Here is a 22,611-nt window from a genome sequence, read left to right as displayed (position 1 = left end):
TAGGTCGAGCTGACATGTATTTTCTCACATAATTATTTTTTAAACATGTATTTGTCACTTGGTAAGTCATGTAGTAAATTACTTGTTGTAAAATGCATTACTTTGAAATAACTGGATTTGGCTTATCTGCGGTACTTTTTTAGCTGGACATGTCCTTTTATTTTAAATATACAATGACAAATGGTAGTAGGTTTTAGTCTCCACATTTTATTTAGTTAGTGGGTAACATAGTAGTTTCTTATTAAAATAAAAAGAGATTCCAGTTAAAAAAGTACTTGAGGTAAGCCAAACCAGAAATCACCACCCATATCAAGAAAGCGCTCAATAAATTGAGACTTGTTCAAATAATTATAAATTTATTCAAATGCAAACATTGCTAACTAAAATAAAATAGAACAAACACGAAGGAGTCTAGGCTCTAGTCTACTATTTGAAAATCTAATTAAAACAAACACACATGTTTTACTTCTACACAATATCAAAATCTCAAAACATTAAAAAATAATAATAAATAAAAATTACAAGCCAAACTCAAATTTAATAATGTGAATGCGAATAAGCTTGCAAGCATGACACTAGATTTAATTATGTATAATATTATATTTTCATATGTATAGTTGTCTATAAATATATTTAGGCAAAAAGTGGAAATTATACCCTCTAAATTTGACTAAAATTCATTTCAGTTCTCTAACTTTACTTTCATTCAATTGAATTTTCGAAGTCTCGTTAAAAAATTACCATTTTTTTTTTCTCACATGAAAAACATCAATAAAATTAATAAAAATATTTTATAGATTTTTTATATACGATTTTTTTTTCAATTTTTTTCATTAGTAAATTGTATGCTTAGTTGCAATTTTTTAAACAGAATTGGACAAAATGCTTGAATTGAATAAATTTGAAACTAAGAAAACTCAATTGAATGAAAGTAAAGTTAGATGATTAAAATGAATTTCAGTCAAACTTAGATGATGTAGTTTGCATTTTATCCATATATTTATATAGACTTAAGATTGTGTTATATAAGTTTGTAAATAGCTTCATGTAATATCAAATTATTATTTATAATTTATTGATAATATAAACAATATATTCATAGCAAAATTTCATGGATTTGTAAAGGGGTAAAACAATTTTGTCATGTTGTTACTATATTTAGGAAAAGAATAAATTAATTAAGTAACTCGTGAACAATTCAAGCTTATTTGATAATAAAATGAACTAGGCATAAACATATAACCTTTTTTGGTAATAAACTCGAGCATGACTCGTGTTCAAAATACAATAAAATGTATAATTCTTAACTTTTAATACTCAACTCATATTCAAACTAGTTTTATATTACACTAAAAAACCTTAAGGGTTAAGTGTTGCATAATTAATGAGTTACCTATAAAATGAACTAGGCATAAGCATGTAACCTTGTTTGGTAATAAACTTGAGCTTGACTCGCGTTCAAAATAAAATTAAATAAACAAGTCCTAACTTTTAATACTCAACTCGCATACCTAGTTTTATATTACACTAAAAAACCTTAGGGGTTAAGTGTTGCATTAACAAGTTACCTATAAAATAGTAAAACATAAGAGTTAAAGTGTTGGATAAAACATAGGGGCCGTTTGGTATGGCATTTTAAGCAACAATTTTCAGTTTATAAATAATATTACACGTATTTCCACACAATTTTTTACCTACATGTATTTCCAAAAAATACAAACAACATTATTAGAATAACGTTACTAAACGGACCCATAAATACAGTACATTAGATTCCCCAATTATATTTAAACACAAAGTTATATTGAATTTAATTTTCCTTGAAAAATGAACACTATTTGCTTTATGATGCAACAACGTGTTTGAATTTGATTGAAGAATGTAATATATGCTTAAGTTTTGCCCTAAGTATTACACTCAAAATCTAAAAAAGTTCCATATTTTACGGGTGATTTTTGGATATTTTTAAAAAGAAAAAGAATCAAAACAAGACAAGAACTTAAAAAGGTGTTGGGCTATATGAAATCTAGTTTGTGTTTGATCCAAATTATAACTCGACCTGATGTAAAAATGTTTTAGTTTTTAATGAGAGATTTTCTAAGGCTTAGTCCATGCATGGTGACAATTTTTTGGCCTGTTTTTAGGCCATTGAGAATCTTTTGTATGGGATATATATAGTGAAATTACTGCAACTTTGTGACATAGGCAAATTGCTAAATCACATAATTTATTGTATCATGTGATTGCATTGAGTGTATTGGTATGTCATTTTTACCATGTACTCTCATATTCAAACTAGTTTTATATTACACTAAAAAACCTTAAGGGTTAAGTGTTGCATAATTAATGAGTTACCTATAAAATGAACTAGGCATAAGCATGTAACCTTGTTTGGTAATAAACTTGAGCTTGACTCGCGTTCAAAATAAAATTAAATAAACAAGTCCTAACTTTTAATACTCAACTCGCATACCTAGTTTTATATTACACTAAAAAACCTTAGGGGTTAAGTGTTGCATTAACAAGTTACCTATAAAATAGTAAAACATAAGAGTTAAAGTGTTGGATAAAACATAGGGGCCGTTTGGTATGGCATTTTAAGCAACAATTTTCAGTTTATAAATAATATTACACGTATTTCCACACAATTTTTTACCTACATGTATTTCCAAAAAATACAAACAACATTATTAGAATAACGTTACTAAACGGACCCATAAATACAGTACATTAGATTCCCCAATTATATTTAAACACAAAGTTATATTGAATTTAATTTTCCTTGAAAAATGAACACTATTTGCTTTATGATGCAACAACGTGTTTGAATTTGATTGAAGAATGTAATATATGCTTAAGTTTTGCCCTAAGTATTACACTCAAAATCTAAAAAAGTTCCATATTTTACGGGTGATTTTTGGATATTTTTAAAAAGAAAAAGAATCAAAACAAGACAAGAACTTAAAAAGGTGTTGGGCTATATGAAATCTAGTTTGTGTTTGATCCAAATTATAACTCGACCTGATGTAAAAATGTTTTAGTTTTTAATGAGAGATTTTCTAAGGCTTAGTCCATGCATGGTGACAATTTTTTGGCCTGTTTTTAGGCCATTGAGAATCTTTTGTATGGGATATATATAGTGAAATTACTGCAACTTTGTGACATAGGCAAATTGCTAAATCACATAATTTATTGTATCATGTGATTGCATTGAGTGTATTGGTATGTCATTTTTACCATGTACGGGTCAGGGATGTTCAACAACGGAAATAATGCAAAGCTTGGCATGATGGCATATACCAGTACCAGATTTCTACATGGACCAATAATAAAGAGAACACACTAAGGTTATCAAAAAACGATAATAAAAGATAGTTGCATGACATCGTGGGAGATGTTCATCTACCTCTCAAAGCTCACTAATTATACATAGGATTACATGCTATCAATCCAAATAGTTTCATTATACTATGATAGAGTTGATCTCGATATTTTTAATCGCCAAATGTCTCACTGTTCAACATTCACCAATCAATGGCCCGGTCACCTCCGTTCAATTTGATTCAACATTATCCCACGGATGCTTCTCCATCTTTCTCAGTCCATCTAACTCAATTGCAACTTCCTTCATAGTAGGCCTCTCATCTCCTTTTAACTCTAAGCACTTCGCTGCAAGCTTCGCAAATTCCTTGACTCGCTCCATGTTACTCTGTTCCACTATATCATCTTCAAGAATTTCAAACAACTGATTCTCTTTCAATGAGTAAAGAAAGTACATAGCTAGACTTCTTTGTTCTTCAAGCCTAGCAAATGAAAGTGCCTTCTGTCCTGTTAGTAGCTCCACAAGGACCACTCCAAAGCTATAAACATCACTTTTTTCTGTCAATTGATTTGTTTGCATGAATTCAGGATCCAAATATCCAAGAGTTCCTTGTACTACAGTAACTAATTGCTTTTGATCTCGTGGAACCAATCTTGAAGTTCCAAAGTCAGCGACTTTTGCAGTAAAATTATCATCGAGCAGTATGTTTGTAGACTTGACATCTCTATGAATTATAGGTATAGAAGCTGCGGAGTGCAAATATGATAGTGCGTCTGCTATTTCTATAGCTATCCTCAAACGAGTATTCCATGATAATGATATGGTGGATGTGATGCTTTCTTTATGTATGTGATTGAAGAGGGCACCATTAGGGACATATTCATAGACTAATAAAGGAACTCGTGTCTCTAAACAACAACCTAATAATTTGACTACATTCCTATGGTTGATTTGGGAGAGAACAACCACTTCGTTAATGAACTGCTCTATTTGGTTTTCATCTACGGTTTTGGACTTCTTAATTGCAACAATCCTATTATCTGGTAAAAATCCTTTATAAACTGTGCCATAACCTCCTCTGCCAATGATCTTGCTCTTATCATAGTAGCCAGTAGCCTTTTTTAGCTCTTTAGCAGTGAACATTTTGAATGTTTTACTAGATCCTTCTTCACTAGATGGTTGTTGTTGCAAAATCAATCCTCCATTTTGTCGAAAATATTTTTCTTTAAGCTTGACTAGCCTTCTTTTCTTGATTGCAAAGTACAACCAAGAGCAAACCACAACTATAGCAATTAAGCTTATTCCAGCAACTGCATATATAAAATTAAGAAGTTGATCCATTATTCATTTTGTTGCAAATCAAAAATACTAATTCTATCTATAGAATAAGGTAAATATTTAAATTTCTATTATTCTTAAATTTGATGGAGAAAAATTAAAAATAGAATTAATTTTTGGAACTTCAGATATCAATCTAATTTTTTTTTTTAAATTCTACTAGGATACTAATAGCATGCTAGTTGGTTGAGGTGGCTTATCACGGGAAGACAGAAACACACACACAGAGGATTTTTAGGGATAACTTTACCATTGGAGTTATGAAATTTTAAATATTTATTATGAAATGAGTAAATTAGAATTTTCACGCCACCAACATTTAACCAAAAATTGTCTAGCATTATATTGATATTTGTTTAAATTATTAATAATGTGACAAAATCTAATAAACTCATTTTATAATGGATAGATACAATACTTAATGATTTTAGAGGACACTACTTCAAAAAAAAAAAAAATTTGTTGGTATCTGTTATTTATTTTGTTAAATATTGCCTTATATTCCTAATTAGTTTTGGTTTGAATTTCCTTGAAGCAGAAGAAAAGGTTTGATGCTATGTAAATAGCCATTGTTGTAAAGTGTTTGGTTGGTTTTGTCCATGGTTCCTCCCACATGGGGAGAGGAGAAAAAGCTCATAGAAGAACATGAGTGAGTTTCTTTGAAGAGTAGTTAGTAGATTATTTGGACTTGAAAGATTACTTGTGGTCATGGTTTTCAGATTCGGACCGTTTAACGAACCAGAAAAGGGATATGTTTAAAGTTTTTAAGGTCTGTGATGATGTCATAATTAATTTAATAATAATAAAATACAAATAAAGGTATTAAAATGGAAAAAAATTAACAATTTTTTTTACTAAAAATATGTCTAAAAAATTAAACAACTTTCAAATGAATATTCACCATTTTTATAAGGTTAATAGAAACTAACAAAGCATAAACAAGTTTAAAAAATTGTGTTTAGTAATCTTTCCAATAAAAAAATTATCTAAAATAAAATCATTTTCAACATAAATATAAATTGTATATTCACATGTAAAAAGCATAAATCTTCAATCTCTAATAAAATTATCAAATAATAATAGATTGAGAGGGGCTAATATAATAAATTGGAAAAATATAATCTAAATTGGAAATAAATAAAATATTAAAGCCAGGAATGACACATCAAAGGAGCATAGCCTATTGGTTATTGTAGGAGTATTTGACCTACTAATCACTGGTTCTAACAACCTTGCTGGATTTATACTCAGTCTAACAACCTTGCTTGCGGTACGTGTTGATAATTTGTTTATTTTGTAAGTGTGAGAGAGTTATTGGGTGTATTAGAGTTTTGGGTTTGTGCGTTTTGTGAGTGTTGTTTGTGTGAGTTATGTGAGTGTTGATTAATGTTGTTGTAATACATATTATTGATAGTAGATATTTTGGTTGGTATTGGTTGTGGATATAGGCATGACGTTGGCCGAAGCACATTAAATATTGTTGTATTTTGTGAATGTTTTATTTTCTTGTTTATATAAATAACATGCTTCTACTAGCCCCAAATCATAATAAATGATGTTAGAACTTCTACTTTTGCACAAAACATTTCAAAATGTACAATTCAAATAGTAAATTTAATGGTTTTCAGCGTTTGAAATGTTCTAAGTTCTAATATTTACATCAAGAATTGTGCAAATGTGGTAGTGTAGTATGGATGTGTCCTTATATTTATTGAAGCATGAACCCTATTGGGAATTGGGATGTACCATTAAATGTAGATTGGGGTTATTAATGTAAAAAGTAGTGGGTGGAAATTGTCCAATACTCTAAGTTGATCACTAGTGAAATTAGATGTGTTCCTAGGTTTATTTTAAATTTAATGCCAAATGGAATTAAAGTTAATTTATATCCTTTAAAATTTAGAAGGATGAAATTGCAACTTTTTAAATTTAGACAAAAATCCAATTTGAACCAATTTTAGGGACAAAATAGTTTTCTTTTTAGTCTATATATAAAATTTTGGACACAATATATTTTTTTTAAAAAAAATTTATGAACTAAAAACCTTTATTTCAAGGAAAGAAAATTACAACACAGCGGGCAACTCAGGCAAAAGAAGTAAATATCCATAAATATACTTACCAAAGGCAATCTTAGGCACGAGTAGGGGATCCGCAATACAACCTTCACCATTTTTTCTTCCATCCCCATGGTGCCATTTTGGACAACCACATGTATAACCCCCTTTTTTGTTGACACAATGTTTTGCTTTTGTGCAATCATTGAGAGTTGGATTCTCACACTCGTCAATGTCTGCGAATCAAGTCAAAAATAAGAACCCCATAGTACTATAATCATGAGAGCAGACACATACATCCAAACCAAACTTATGGAGTAATACAAACCTTGGCAACCTTGGGAAAGGTATGGGTTCCCTCTGTAACCCGACTTGCAGTTGCATCGGTATCCTGAAAAGTTAGCGTTGTCTGTGCATTCGCTATTTCCCTCACATACGATTTTCCTTTTTTTTTTAGCTGCTTCTTGACATTTCTCATTCCCAACTGCCCATTTAAGCACCATAGGGAGCTTGTCATTTGATATGTTACGGAGCCAATGATGGGAGAAATTGAACTTTCCTCGTTCCACCACAAAAGCATAGCCGCAGGGATTGAAGTTTGATACAATTGTATGATTTTTAAAACTTTTTACTTCTACTGATATAGAATCTGATCCATCAGGAATTTCTACCTCGCAACACCCAACACCGGAGCATGACCCATCGACCACATTGCGGAGGCTATTACATACAGACGTGCACCCGATCGTGTACCGTTCTCCTTTCTGGAACCCATGAAGGTATGCAGAAGTGTCACATCCAACAACGGTGAACTTATTTTTGACCTTGGAAATGGTGTACGTGGCTGTAGAGAGGGAGGCATTAATCTGTTCCTGAACTTCACCTGTCTTTTTGTAACAGTCTCGGGCTACAAATTGCATGATATGCAAGTCGTGAGCCTCAATGGATATGTTTGTAACAGTGAGAGTACCTGTTTTTGCTACTTTATTGCTGCAATTGATGAGGAATGTGTCATCCAGGGAACAACCTTTGGTCAAGCCAAATGGATATGGAATTTCTACGTCTCCACACTTGTTGGGGCAGCCATCAGGCGGATTGACTAGAGATGCTGCTGCCACCAGTACTGGTGATACTATCAGCCATATCAGTGATATCCGGACGAGCATCCCATGTAAGCCCATCTCCTCCAACTTTGCTTCTCAGCAAAAATAGTCTTTTATTTTCTATTTTGTGTTTGGATGTGCTGAAACTTTCTAGCAGTCCTGCACCTTTGGAAAATATTATATCCTGTAGCGGGACTAGGAAACCAAAAATTTGTCCTCCGTCGTCATAGAAGGGACCAAGGGACACAACCCAACTATCGAAGATGCAGTGGGGGTGCCACGTTGACTGCAGGGTGTTTCCAGGAACACCTTGAACTGAAAAAAAAAAAAATATATATATATATATATAATTAAATTTGGGCTTTGGGCAGTGGGCTTGCTCTGTTACAATTTTTTTTTTTTGAGCTTTTTTTTTATTTTATTGAAAGTAGACAGATAATTTTTTTTTTTTTAGGATGTTCTTGATTTTGCTTGAGGGTATTCCTATTTTCTTTTGTTAAGGGTAAACAAATAAAAAAAAANAGCCAATCAAATAAAGTCTTTAGTCTTAAAGAGAGAGAGACTCTCATTTCAATTAAATCACTTTCAAACTTCAGTCTTCAGATAAAAAGGAGAAGACAAAGAGAAGTAAGAGTCTAAGAGAGAAAACCCATTAGAGAAAAAGAAAGAGTCAGAGAAGAAGAAAAGATAAATAGCTTGAGGTTGAGGGAGCAGGGAGGCTTAGGCTGAGGGGCGACGCCGTCGGGTTGGGTAGCACGCGAGGCGACTGGCGAGGTTCGCAGGAAGGAATCTCCAATCTGGTCTATGCTATTCCAATCTCTGATCCGACTAGCGAGTGGCGAGGCCAGATGACCGATCCCGATCTGACTAGCAATGACCGATAAGCTTGTGCTCAAGTTTAAGGTAGAGGCACTGTCCGTTGGTCTTGATGACTGATGAGATTTTTCTTTACGTTAGGTTTCTCCTTTTTTTATTCAGTTTTTGCTTTACTTGATGAATCGGCAGACCATATATTTTTTTTTTTTTTTTTTTGAGAATCTGTGGGTGCACACATCATATTGGGTTTGGGCCATATGTTTTGTTGTTGTTGTTTGTTGTTGTTTTTTTTTTTTTTTTTTTTTTTTTTTTTTTTTCTTTATATTGGGTTTGCTTCCATCTATGTTTAGGATTTATGTTGGCTTTGGGCAGTGGGCTTGCTCTGTTACAATTTTTTTTTTTTGAGCTTTTTTTTTTTTTATTGAAAGTAGACAGATAATTTTTTTTTTTTTAGGATGTTCTTGATTTTGCTTGAGGGTATTCCTATTTTCTTTTGTTAAGGGTAAACAAATAAAAAAATTTAATTATATATATATATATATATAAGACTAAAGACTTTATTTGATTGGCTTTTTTTTTTTTTTTTTTCTTTTTTTTTTGTGGGTGAAATTGATTAGCTGAATTGTAATTTCTTAGCTTTATTTTAACTTTATTAATATTTGTCCTGTTTTGACTTTATCCGTTGGTGTTGGTGTACTTTATTAATATTTGTCTTGTTTTGACTTTATCCGTTGGTGTTGGTGTTGGTGTTGGTGAGTTATTGAGTTTGTCTTTTAGTGTATTGTGTATTGTGATTTGTGATTGTGATTTTATCATTTGATTTAGGAATGGCAATGGGTCAGGTTCGGGTCAGGTTTCTTTATACCCGAACCTGACCCGCGGGCTTGAACACATTACCCAGACCCGCCTCGATTAATAAATGGATTTTTTTTCCAATCCCAAACCTGCCCCGCAGGCCCCACGGGCCCCGTTTGTCATGCCCAGCCCTAAATCACAACACAAACACAAACACAGATATTAAAAACACAAGTTTCAGATTTATGGATTTCCCTTTCAAAATCACAAACACAAACACAAATCCTAACACAAATACAAACGCAGATTTCATAAACACAAAAATTTCAGATTTTCCCTTTCAAAATCACAAACACAAATACAGATCCTAACACAAACATAAACACAGATTTCACAAACACAAAATTTTTAGATTTTCCTTTTCAAAATCACAATTACAAACACAAACACAGATTTCACAAACACAAATTTTAGATTTTCCCTTTCAAAATCACAAACACAAACACATAAACCCTAACACAAACACAAACAAAGAGATCACAAACACAAAAATTTTAGATTTATGATTTTCCTTTTCAAAATAAAAAACACAAACACAAACAAAGAAAAAACAATGAAAGATGAAATGAACCAAAAAAGAAAAAAGAAAAATCACGGGCATGGGGCTGAACAAATAGAGCTATGAGGTTGAGTGAAGCCATGGGGCCGTGAGGTTGAGCGAGCCCGTGAGGCTGTGAAAGAATAGTTGAGCGAGGCTATGAGGGGGTGTCGGTGGCAATGCATGAGAGCTTGAGAGAGAGAGAGAGAGAGGGGCAGCTGAGTGAGAGAAGTGTATATGGGTAGGATTTGATATAAGTGGCATATATATAGTCAAGTATTTTAGTAATTTTACTTAAAGTTTTAAACGGGTTGGGTTGGGTCTAGGTTTGGGCCAGATTTTTAATAAAATTTGAACCCAACTCAGACCCGCTTCGGGTTTAAAAAAAAAAAAAAAAACCCAAAACCGGCCCTATTCTTTATCGAGCTAGGTAAAACCCTACCCATTAGGGTTGAGCTAGGCTGGGTATCTGTGGGTCTGGCAAAAATTGCCAACCCTAATCTGATTGGCTCTTGTGATTGGGGCTTGTCTTTTGAGTGGGGGGAGGGGTAGATGGGGGCATAGGGCCATGGGGCCAGGTGAGAAGTAAAGGCATGAGAGGCAAGCAGTGGGTTGGCAGTGGATAGTGCACATGGGGTATGTGCTAGTGCACAGTAAGATGTGTGCTAATAGGTAGTAAAGAAAAATAATGAAGCAACTAATAAATAATAAATAATAATTTAATTAACCAATACATTATAAAAAACAAACAAATTAAATTATGTTAGGCTAAACAACAATTAATAATTTTATAATTAATGGAACAACAATATAACAAATTATAATTTTTAAAAGACAAATAAATTAATGAAACAACTAAACAAAAATAATTAATAATTTTATTAATATTTCAAATAAACTTATAGTTTATTGTTTATTCTTTTGCAAGAATTATGGAAAAATATTTGATAAAAAAATCACAATATTTTATTATTGTTGTTGTCAATATATAATTTTTTTTTATTAAATTATATAATTTATACTTGTTGAGAAATATTCTAAAAAAAATTTATGGAGCCGCCGCTCCGAAGATGCTAGGACTATCCTTGTTTAAGTTGAATTTTGAACCCCTTTACTGTCAAAACTCACAGGTGCAATTGCGTCTTAATTTGTTTTCAAGTGTCTACTCAATGTTATATTATGTGCCCAAACGACACACCAAACAATTTTTATGTGCAAAAAAGGATAAAAATGTACACGTGTGAACCTAGTGCTAGGGGCTTTGAGCAGTTTACATTGAAGTCGTTTACAGTGCATAGTAGCATTCATCATCATCTGTTGTGATGCTAATACGTTTATCTTATGTCAACGTCTCAACAGTCTCAGTGCTCATGTGCACTGAATCCAATCGTTTAATAAGTAAAAAGAAAGTCTCAAAAGAAAAAGGAAAGTGGTCTACTGTTCCAAGCTAAAGAGGCTTTAATAGATAGCGGCTAGCTGATTACGATTAACAATTGGCCACCAAACTATTGTGAAAATTTTTGTTGCTTTTGATATTTTATTTGTGATGGAAGCCATATTTTGTTGTTTAGTGGTTGCAATCTGATTAAGCGGGGGCAAAAGTAAAAGTGGCAAAGCACTCAAACAACAAAAAAGAATTCAATGGCTCATTGTGTCTGCATTTGTTGCAATCAAAGTCCGTGAGTGTGCAACACATTATCTAGAGTTGATCGATTAAAATCTCATAAAAAAAAAAAACAAAGAAAAGAGAGAGAGAGAGAGTTGATCGATTCAGAATATTGGAGGGTGTTTGGATTGAAGTATTTTGAGTTATATAACTCAAAACTCATCACTCAAAACCCAAAATTCGTGAGACCTACTAAGTGAAAATTTGTTTGGTTGAGTTTTTAGTTTTTGTTTCCATAACTTATATCTCAAATTTTTGAGTAATGAGAATGAAAACTAAGAACTGCTCTGAAGGTGATTTTAATTTTTAAAGAAATGAGTTTAATAGCATTTTCGTAAATAAGTGTAATCGTGTAGGGCTCCTGTCAGTGACTTGTCACCTCTCTACTCAGTACCGTTGCAAGCTTTACTCTTCCTTGGCTTTAGCTCTACTTTGGCTTTAGCTCTAGCTTCACAATGAAGGTCAGGATGTACATGCACCCACTGTTCCCCTTTGTTTTTTTTTTTTTTTTTTTTTACTGGAGCCATTACTACAATTCCAATTCCCCATTCACTCATCTCACCCACCTCTCTGAACCTAACATAAATTTCTTCCTTTACTTTCTTTTCCTTCTTATATCACACGCGGGAGGGAGCAGTGATTGTTCTGAACATGCAGGCTATGGCTCCACCAAAAAAAAAAAAAAAAAAAAAAGGTGTAAAGTTGAGTTATGAGAATGAGAAACACAGTTTTGAGTTAAGAACCAAACAAAAAGTTTTAGTTTTGGGATTTTGATGAGATAGAGTTTTGTGATACGAGGGATAAGTTTAGTGATGAATTATAAATTATGAATTTTGAGTAGCCTCAAAACCAAGCATGCTCTCACTATTCACTCTCCTCACTCTTCCCATACTTGCAGCGTTTCTTTTGAGTTAGCAGCCTTGGTTTTATAATTCACGTTGAGGTCAGTTTGTCTTGGATGTGGTGACAACTCCTGCCATTCTTGGTCCCGCCATTGACTCTCCTTGTGCAGAGAACTTTTTTGCTCCTATTGGATATTCATCGGCCGGCGACCTAAACATTTTGGACACGAGAACTAAAATGGTTTTTTTTTTATATAAATATTTATGTATTTATTAAATTAATATTTATTTAATATTTTATATTATAATATATTACATTTAAAATATTTTTCTTTCTACTAATAAACCTCTTAATTTTGTGTCAATATTTTTCCAATTACCTAGATTATAAATATTTGAAGGAATATAATTCAACATGTCATTATTATTTTCATTTTCTTCTAGTTGAATTTCATTATGGTGAACTTGTTTATTTGTGACATTTTCATCATTATTTTTTTTTCTTCTAAATTTTTTGAAGTTTATTATCAAGATTTGTTGTATTGCAAAATTGAACATCATTTTATCTTGCAATTTTATCATTTCATTATCTTTTAATTCTTTTGGTGAATTTCTTGCTTGTTTGTAATATTTTCATCTAAATTTGTGTTATATTTTATTATTACTAATAACAAATTTATCTATTGATCATTTTTTAGACTCAATTAATTTTTTTTCTTTTTTTAAGTTNTATTCACCTCCTCACCTCCCATACTTGCAGCTTTTCTTTTGATAGCAGCCTTTGGTTTTATAATTCACGTTGAGGTCAGTTGTCTTGGAGGTGGTGACAACTCCTGCCATTCTTGGTCCCGCCATTGACTCTCCTTGTGCAGAGAACTTTTTTGCTCCTATTGGATATTCATCGGCCGGACCTAAACATTTTGGACGACGAGAACTAAAATGGTTTTTTTTTTTATATAAATATTTATGTATTTATTAAATTAATATTTATTTAATATTTTATATTATAATATATTACATTTAAAATCTATTTTTCTTTCTACTAATAAACCTCTTAATTTTGTGTCAATATTTTCCAATTACCTAGATTATAAATATTTGAAGGAATATAATTCAACATGTCATTATTATTTCATTTTCTTCTAGTTGAATTTCATTATGGTGAACTTGTTTATTTGTGACATTTTCATCATTATTTTCTTTTTCTTCTAAATTTTTGAAGTTTATTATCAAGATTTGTTGTATTGCAAAATTGAACATCATTGTTATCTTGCAATTTTATCATTCATTATCTTTTAATTCTTTTTGGTGAATTTCTTGCTTGTTTGTAATATTTTCATCTAAATTTGTGTTATATTTATTTATTACTAATAACAAATTTATCTATTGATCATTTTTTAGACTCAATTAATTTTTTTCTTTTTTTAAGTTTTCACATTTAGATGCATATTTCTAATAGACATTTTTAAGCAAACAATATATTTATAAAGACTAAAATAAAAAATAACTTTAAAGTATAAAGCAAATGAGAAATAGAACCTGATTTATATAAAAAGTATTGTTATAGTTCCACCGAATAATAACAACTTTTTAGCAATCTCAACCTGCATAAATAAAAATTTATTCATTATATTACCAATAACTAATATATATAATATATATAAACACAAGATTAAAAAAAAAACACAACACTGTACAAGCCCAGCGCCTCAGCCCAGCCAAGAAGATGCCTGCCAAGATGGCACCCACAAAAAAACATAAAACAAATCCTATTGCACCTATAACAAAAATAAAAAAACAAAAAAAAAGCTTGAAGGCCCAAACGTGGTGAAACGTCCAGTACACTGCCCAGAGAAAATTAAGTCTTTAACAAATATAAAGAAGAGTCTAGAGAAAGGCAGAAAGGCAAAAAATCAGAAATCCAACTACCTTAAAAGTCAAAAGTCAAAACCCATTCAGCCATTCTTCAGTTCTGCAGAATCAAAACCCAAACGCAACAGCGAAAAAAAAAGATGAGATCGGAGGAAGCTTGGTCTAGGGCCGGCACTGACAATGGGAGTGGAGAGAAAGAATGAGAGAGGCGGAGAGCAAGAGTTGAGAGAAAAAAGCAGAGTAAGAATGAGAAAAAGAAAGGTAAATTTTTTTTTTATTTGTTTTGATTATTGATTGTACTGTAGTTAATTTTTTAGGAGAGATGCTACATTTACAACAATTCTATAATATTTTTACAATAAATCACAAGTGGTTAGTTGTTATTGGTTCAAATTTGAAACTAACACAAAACTTATTTTTTTGTCCCAACAATAATAACTAGTAACAACCTGCCACTTAGGATTTGTTGTAAAAATGTTGTAGACATATAATTTCTCATTTTTTAGACCAAATTTGTAGTTTATTTTGTTAAATTTTAATTTATCTAAAGGATAATGATGTTATTTTTGGTATAATTGATTTTATTTTGGCTAAAAAAATTTTTTGTGCTACCCATGCTTATTCGGGTATAATAGAAATTTTATTTTTTGGTTAAAATGATGTACCAGATTTTTTTTTTATTCATCTGAAACCAATATTTTTTTCTCTTACCATCCCCTACTTTTCTAAAATTTTGGGGCCTCTCTTCCACTTGGAGGCCTTAGGCAAGGGGAAGGGCCCACCCTGCCTCTATTGTGTTCTTATCAATAACATTTTATCGTATTATGCAGCACGTGTTATGCAGCACGTATCACGAGTAAAGTCAACGGGTCTGTTTGGATAGCATTTATTGTTGTTGAAAGTTGATAAAAACTGATTGTTACTGAAAATACTGTAGCAAAATAATTTTTAAATGTGTGAATAGTGTTGTGGGACCCACTTTTAATATTAAATATTGCGTGAACCGTTTGTGAACAGTACACACATAGTAAATTTTGTCCCCAAAGTCAAAAAAGCCGGCCAAAAAAAAAAAAAAAAAAAGAGAAAACGCAACGCAACTTTACTAGCTATCCAAACTGGCACAATGTAGCTGTCGGTAGCATGGTGAGTCATACAATGGTTTTGCTACTCCCACGAACTTAGCTGAGAGAAATGGGGGTTGTATGGCATAGCATTTTAGCAATATTTTTAGTTTTTAAACAATATCACATATTTTTTTACACATATATATATATATATATAATACAAATAATATTACTCAAATTCCTTTACCAAACGGCCCTAGATTTCTACCAATATTGTATACTTTAGTTTTTCAAATTCAATAAAGTTCTATCTGTCACATTAAAAAAAAATACGGAATACCTCAAATTTGTAGTATTAGTTTGACGTTAACTTATTCAATTTTCGCTAAAAGTACGTAAAAGTATGCTTGTATTTTTTTTAAAATGAGAAAATATTAAGTTTTAAAAAGTTATATATAAAAAAGACAAAGGTTAAAAGTTTAGAGAAAAAGATAATGACAAATGGACAAGTAACATCATGTGATATCATGATTTTAAAGTTACCATATTAAATGTAATATATTCGTACAATCAATAAGGAGTGAGAAAAATTTTCTAAGGAGGCCAAGCTAAATATAAAAAAAGTAGGTGGAGTTACATTTTTTGTCCCTACATTTTAGTCTCGTTCTCATTTTGATACATATTTTTTATTTTGCTATTTTTAGTCTCTAGAATATTTTTGTTTTTAATTTTTTTATTTAGTTAAAATTGATATATTGATTTTTTAAATTTAGATTCTGATGTGGCATTTTTTAAATGCCAAATAAAATTATTATTATTATTATTTTAATGGCCATGTCAACATTTAGTGTGCCAATAGTACACCTGGTCTATCACGTAGACAATTTCCATTAGTAAGATGATAGTAGGGACCAAAAATAAAATGTGTTTTCATTTTAAGGACTAAAAGTGGTAAAATAAAAAAGTAAGGATCAAAATGGGAATGAAGCCAAAATGTAGAGATGAAAAAGGATTTCCACCAAAAAAGTATTAAGTAAAAAAAAAAAATCATAATCTAAAATAAACACTTTATTTATTAAATTAACTATAACTCAATAAAATTGTGCTTTATGTTCCTTCATTGTCCTATAATTATATAGAGGATAACATTTAAAATTTCAACATTTAGAAGAATGAGAATGAGGGATAACCCAAATCATTACTATCAGCAAATATAAATAGATAAATTAAAGGGTTTGGCTTATCTCTGGTATTTTTTCAACTAGACATTCATTTAATATCTCTTTGAGATAAAATGATGTAGTAGTAGGTTTTAATTTCTATATTTTAAAAGAGATTTCAGTTTAAAAGATACTAGAGGTAAGCCAAATCCTAAACTAATAGTCTAACACAATAAATAAGCATGCGATGAGGCTTTTTATTTATTTATTTATTTATTGGTGTAATGTCATAATTTTCAATTCATAATCAAATTTTTCATAACATCTTTTATGTAGTTCACGTATCACAGAATGTCATAGAGTTATAAAATAACAAAATAGGTAGTTGAGAAAGTACGATACAAATATAATTAAATTGAAAAAGTAGTATATAAATTTTGTTCAAAGGCTTACCAATTTTGACAGGAAAATCCTTGACCATTGTGAAAAATTCAGTATATGAAACAATAAGTGGGGAAGAAAATAGTGTCGGTTAGAATAGAATGAAATGAGAAACTGAAGGAATATTATGGGTTTGGAGTTTGTGGGATCTAATGTAACTAGAATTTTTTGGATTCCACAACGTCGAAAATGGAAAAAATGAACAAATGAAAGGATAAGTTATTTCCTAAAAGTGGTAATTGGTTTTTTTTTTTTTTTAATTTATTTTTTTTTAACCGAATGGGATAGTTTTTTCTTGATAGGAACCGTGCATAGTGGAAACTAAATTTGTGGGTTTTTTTTTTTTTTTTAGAACGTGGGTGGGATGGTGTTTTTTTTAGAATGTGGGGGCAGTGGGAACTAAAGAAGTAGGAATTTTTTTTTCCAATGATTGATGGAAAGGTTTTTATATTTTCATTTGTCTATTTACAATTTTAACCTATTTTGTATATCTATACCATTATTTAAGGGGATTTTCCTATTTGGATTCCTCATTTTTTTAGTTTAAATATGCTCCTACACCCCTATGTTTAAGTAGAGACAAAACTAAAGGNAAGAGTACTTTTAAAAAAAAAAAAAAAAAAAAAAAAGCAATAAAGACAAAAAAAAAAAAAAGCAATAAAGACAAACAACAGGAGTAATGCAAACAATTTCTGAAAATTTATATAAATAGCTATTTTTGAAAAATTATAACATCATTTTCTAAAAAATAAACTTATCACATAAGTAATTTCTAAAAAATAAAATTATTAAATCATCACATGACTTGACTAAGGTGCCACTAAATCCCTTCCTTCCTAACTCAGCCATTTGTTAGATACTGCCTATCCAATCCATAATTCCATATGTTAGGTAATGAACTACCCAAATTATAGCCAAATTATAGTTTAAAATTAGGCAGGGGCCGCGCGAACGCAGGCCCCCAGTGCAACAAATAATGACGTAGGATCTTCCGCTTGGGAAGACCTTAGGCTGGCACCCCTCCTTTTTATGTGCAATGAAGGTCACCAACCTAGGCCATGAGCCTTTTTGATCACCCATTGACCCCGTCCAGGTAAGTATGTTGCTACGCGTCCCTTGCGCCTGGTTTATACAATGCGTTGGGTTCTCTTGTCTTGTCTCCAATCGATGTGGTACTCTAACAACGATTCTCAAAGATAACAAACCTGTCAAACCCCAATTGGACGCACAATGTAATGATTTAGAAACTAAGATAGTATTTTATAGAATATGATAATCATAAAAAAAAAAAAAAAAATTATAGAATCTTTTTATAATTTTTTTTTTATAATTTTTATATTATAGAATATGATGCTGGCTGAGTACCTACACCATATAACATTGCATTTCTTAAAGGGTCCTCCAAGGCTCCAGGAAATTAATTACTCGAACGTAGTTAAGGACGAACTTGAAGTTTAAGCCAACCAAAATATAGGTCTTTCATTTAATTTAAGTTTTATAAGTTGTGATAACTGATAATTAAGGTCACCATAATAAAGGGAGAGACAATAGTCACACACTCATATGCATAGAATTTTAATTTGTAGGCACAAAAGGCATTTTTTTTATATAACTTGTGATGTTGTACAATTAAAAATAATCACAGTTACACACATCATATATAATATATATGTTTCTATTTAGTTAGTAACAGACCATACATATTTATAATATTACACAAATGATTTATAAATTTGAATTATTTTTATTTACACAAAAAAATGGCTAATAAAAGTAAAATCATTCAAACTCTCTATTCTTTTAATTTTATATATAGAGTTATATATATGATTAGATTTTTTTATGGTTTATTTATATTGGACTACTCATTTTTTACACGAAAAAATTCACTTAGCACACAAATTAAAAAACTTTAATGAAACACGTGGTGCAAAATTTGACTTTATATATATATATATAATTGAAAATTACAGAAGAATTGAAGTTGAGAGGGTCCAGAGTTCAGACCATAAATGAAAATGAAAATGAAAAGGAGGGGAAAGGACAAAAATAGCTGCGTCTTGTAGCCATTTCTTGGTATGAATTCATTTTAAGCTGTGTGAGTATATAGAACTTCTTTGTCAATTCTGTAGTCTCATATTAGATTTTGTGATGAAACAGGATTTGGGGTATAGGATGCAACTTTTGGTTATATAATCTCAATTATGCTTCATCAGTGAACAACACATTGAAAGCCACAGATTTAAAGTCAAAAGGATGGAAATAAGTGAGGCAGCATTTATGTGATACTTCTTCTGATAGTTCAAAACTCACTATATGGGTCTCTTGTTGGACTTTAGAAAAGCTTAAGATCAGCAAAATATTTTTGAATAACATATTTGTGAATAGCATAAGAAGGGCTATGGATAAATGATGTGGGAAATTTTATATAGAAAATTTTAAATATGAATAACTATGTAGTGAGCACTAAGACTTGTCAAACATTTCATTAGACCTGATAAATTAGATTTTTAACTTGGAGTAAACCCGGGTTGACCCAACCCAACCTGAAGTCTTTTTTTAAACTATTTTTTAAGGATAATGGGATATGTAGGGCTATGGGTAAATGGTGTTGGAAAATTTATTTGGCAAATAGTAAATTTCAAATATGAATATGAATATTTCTAGCGCTTGATCTACTATTAACATTGAACAGATTGGAGTGCAATTCATATTAAATATTTATTTATTCTTCTTTAGCTATAGGTGCACTTAAGACGTATTCTTTACTTGATATTTAGTGTTTTTTTTTTCTTTTATGATGATAATATTAGTAGTGAACTTTGAGAATATTTGTATTATTTAACTTTTATTTTTGAGTATTTTGTTATTTTTGCCGTCTAGTATTTTTTCTGCTTTTATTTATTTTACATGTGAAAAAATTCATGTTACTTATAACCCGACCCGACTAATCCTGTTTGCTAAGTCTGCATTTCATGGTTGCCGTGTAAAGAGTGCTACATGCCGTACGTTGTTCCCTTAATTAAAAAGACCAAGACTTCAAATTTGTCATCCAGAAGCAGACACGTCTTTTAGCAAAAAGAATAGGAGTCCAAATCTTTTGTACCACTTTTTGTGTATCACTTTATGTTCCACCAATCACTACTTGTCATATTTCCATTTTACTTTCCATTTTAAACTTCAGTTCTTTTATAAAGAAAGTAAAATGAAAACATAGCAAATAGTGATTGGTGAAATATAAGTGGTATATAAAAAGTGATACAGAAGACTTGGACTCATTATGGGTTGAGTGCTTCTTGGTTAAGGTTACTTAACAAGGTATATTTTTCTTCAGTCATAGAACGCGTGTTGGTTGTTATATTTCACTTCTAGATGGTCTAGCAAGTAAGAATCTATATTTATTGAAAATTTGAAAGAGGAGACAGTTCTATTCTTTGAATCCAAATTTTCTGTACTACTTTTTGTATACTATTTTATATTCCACCAATCACTATTTGCTATGTTTTCATTTTACTTTCCTTATAAAATAACTGAAGTTTAAAATGGAAAGTAAAATGGAAACATAGCAAGTAGTAATTGGTGGAACATAAAGTGGTACACAAAAAGTAGTACAAAAGATCTGGACTCCTATTTTTTTTGTTAAAAGACATATCTGCTTCTGGATGATAGATTTGAAGTCTTGGTCTTCTAGATTCTTACTTGCTAGACCATCTAGAAGTGAAATATAACAACCAACACGCGTTCTATGACTGAAGAAAAATATACCTTGTTAAGTAACCTTAACCAGGAAGCACTCAACCCATAATTCACTCCATCACATACATTTTTCAAACCTATATATAGCAAATATATCTCCCTACAATTTCCACACACACACCAAAAAAAAAAAAAAAAAAATCCTTTCCATTTTAAATTCCTTTCACCGGAAGGAACTATAACATAAAGAGACAGAAAAACACTCTTGATAGTTCACTGTTTCCAAGAGAATTAGAAAATGGCACAGAAAACAAACCAACAAGTGTACCCTTTGGGACCAGAAAGTAAGGAGCCTAGAAGTGATGAAGAGTCTGGCTCTAAAACATCTGTGGAGGAGCTCAAGCGAAAGAGAAGGATCAAATTGGCCGTATATATTGCTACTTTCGCGGTGTTTCAAACCGTAGTCATCTTGGTTTTTGCACTCATTGTAATGCGTGTTAAGACTCCAAAAGTCAGGTTGGGCAATAATGTCAAATTCCACAACGTGACCACTGGTAATTCAACATCACCTTCCTTTGATATAAACTTCAAAGCCCAATTGTGGGTTAAGAACACAAATTTTGGTCCTTACAAATATGATGGCACCATTGCCACATTCATGTACAAGGGTGTGTCAGTGGGGCAAGTCACTATTCCTAAGGGTAAGGCTGGGCTGCGTTCGACCAAAAAAGTTGGTGTCACAGTAAATGTGAATTCAAAGGACTTGCCAACTTCTGCCAATCTTGCAGGTGACTTGGATAGTGGGTTGTTGATGCTAAACAGCCATGCAAAGCTTAATGGGAAAGTGGAATTGATGTTTATAATGAAGAAGAAGAAGTCTGTTGAAATGAACTGCACCATGACTATCAATTTGTCATCAAACGAGATCCACTCTATGATTTGCGATTGACCATAAAGCTGTTTATCTTCCTTAATTAGCTTTTATTTTTCGAATTCATTGTAGCTGGATTTTTTTTTTGGCTGTTCATATTATAATTTTTTAGCAATAAATATGTTAGACCTCAATTTACCTCGCTAGTGCACTCCTCCCACCCGCCCTCCACCTAACAGACTAAAAAGAAAGAATGAAATGCTAATTGTCATTTCTTACAAAATGGTTATGTACAAATATTACAACCTATAGACAAATGTAGTTGCCTTATAAAAAGACAAACTAAAAAAATAAGAATTATTGCGTTGAGGCTTTTTTTAATTTTTTAATTTTTTAATTTTAAGTTTAATGTCATAATTTTTCAATTTGAATTTTTTTACTATTAGTTAGGTTGCACGGGATACAATTTTTTAAGAAGTTAAAATTTAGGATTTCAAAAATGAGTAAATTGCTTAGTTTGGTATGTGCTATTTAATTTTTAGGAGAAAATGTATTAAATGTGTGTGAGACATATTTAAATAGAGAGTATGTGCTAATTTTCAAGAAAAAATTTTCTTTGGTAGTTTTTTGTTTTTGAATTTTGTTAAATTATAATTTTAACCATATATATATATTTTTATTTTTTAGGAATAAGGATTATCTAATTAGATTGATGCATTTTTGACATTTTTTGAAGTCAAAACTAGCTTTTTGAATTTTCTTAATATATAGAAATTTTTTTATTTTTTAGGAATAAGGATTATATAATTAGATTGATGCATTTTTGACATTTTTTGAAGTCAAAACTAACTTTTTGAATTTTCTTAATATATAGAAATTTTTATATATATATATATATTATATAATTATTACGTGCCATAAACTAAAACAATTTTAGAAAGAAAAACTATTAATATTCCTAATACTATAT

General features: G+C 30.9%; 2 protein-coding genes and 1 non-coding gene across 3 annotated transcripts; 1 reads left to right on the top strand and 2 right to left on the bottom strand.

Moving 5' to 3' along the window:
* Positions 1–3,329: 3,329 nt before the first annotated feature.
* LOC112022180 (wall-associated receptor kinase 3) lies at positions 3,330–8,135 on the bottom strand. The gene is made up of 3 exons (XM_024054761.2): positions 7,046–8,135; positions 6,783–6,953; positions 3,330–4,632 (listed from the first exon to the last, which is right to left on the bottom strand). Exons 1-3 carry the CDS (start codon positions 7,896–7,898, stop codon positions 3,554–3,556), a joined length of 2,103 nt encoding a protein of 700 aa, XP_023910529.2. The 5' UTR covers positions 7,899–8,135; the 3' UTR covers positions 3,330–3,553.
* Positions 8,136–18,010: 9,875 nt separating this feature from the next.
* LOC112022464 (U1 spliceosomal RNA) lies at positions 18,011–18,175 on the bottom strand. Its single transcript, XR_002883883.2, has one exon. It is a non-coding gene; the product is annotated as a U1 spliceosomal RNA (small nuclear RNA).
* A 2,785-nt stretch (positions 18,176–20,960) lies between these two features.
* LOC112028199 (late embryogenesis abundant protein At1g64065) lies at positions 20,961–21,847 on the top strand. The gene has a single exon (XM_024060866.2). The coding sequence runs from the start codon at positions 21,069–21,071 to the stop codon at positions 21,717–21,719; it is 651 nt and encodes a 216-aa protein (XP_023916634.2). The 5' UTR covers positions 20,961–21,068; the 3' UTR covers positions 21,720–21,847.
* Positions 21,848–22,611: the final 764 nt, after the last annotated feature.

The sequence above is a fragment of the Quercus suber genome, unplaced genomic scaffold (genome assembly GCF_002906115.3).
Source record: "Quercus suber isolate HL8 unplaced genomic scaffold, Cork oak 2.0 scaffold_1, whole genome shotgun sequence".
NCBI classification, from domain to species: Eukaryota; Viridiplantae; Streptophyta; class Magnoliopsida; order Fagales; family Fagaceae; genus Quercus; species Quercus suber.
Note: the sequence above shows the minus strand (reverse complement) of the source record. Positions and strands in the feature narration are given on the sequence as shown.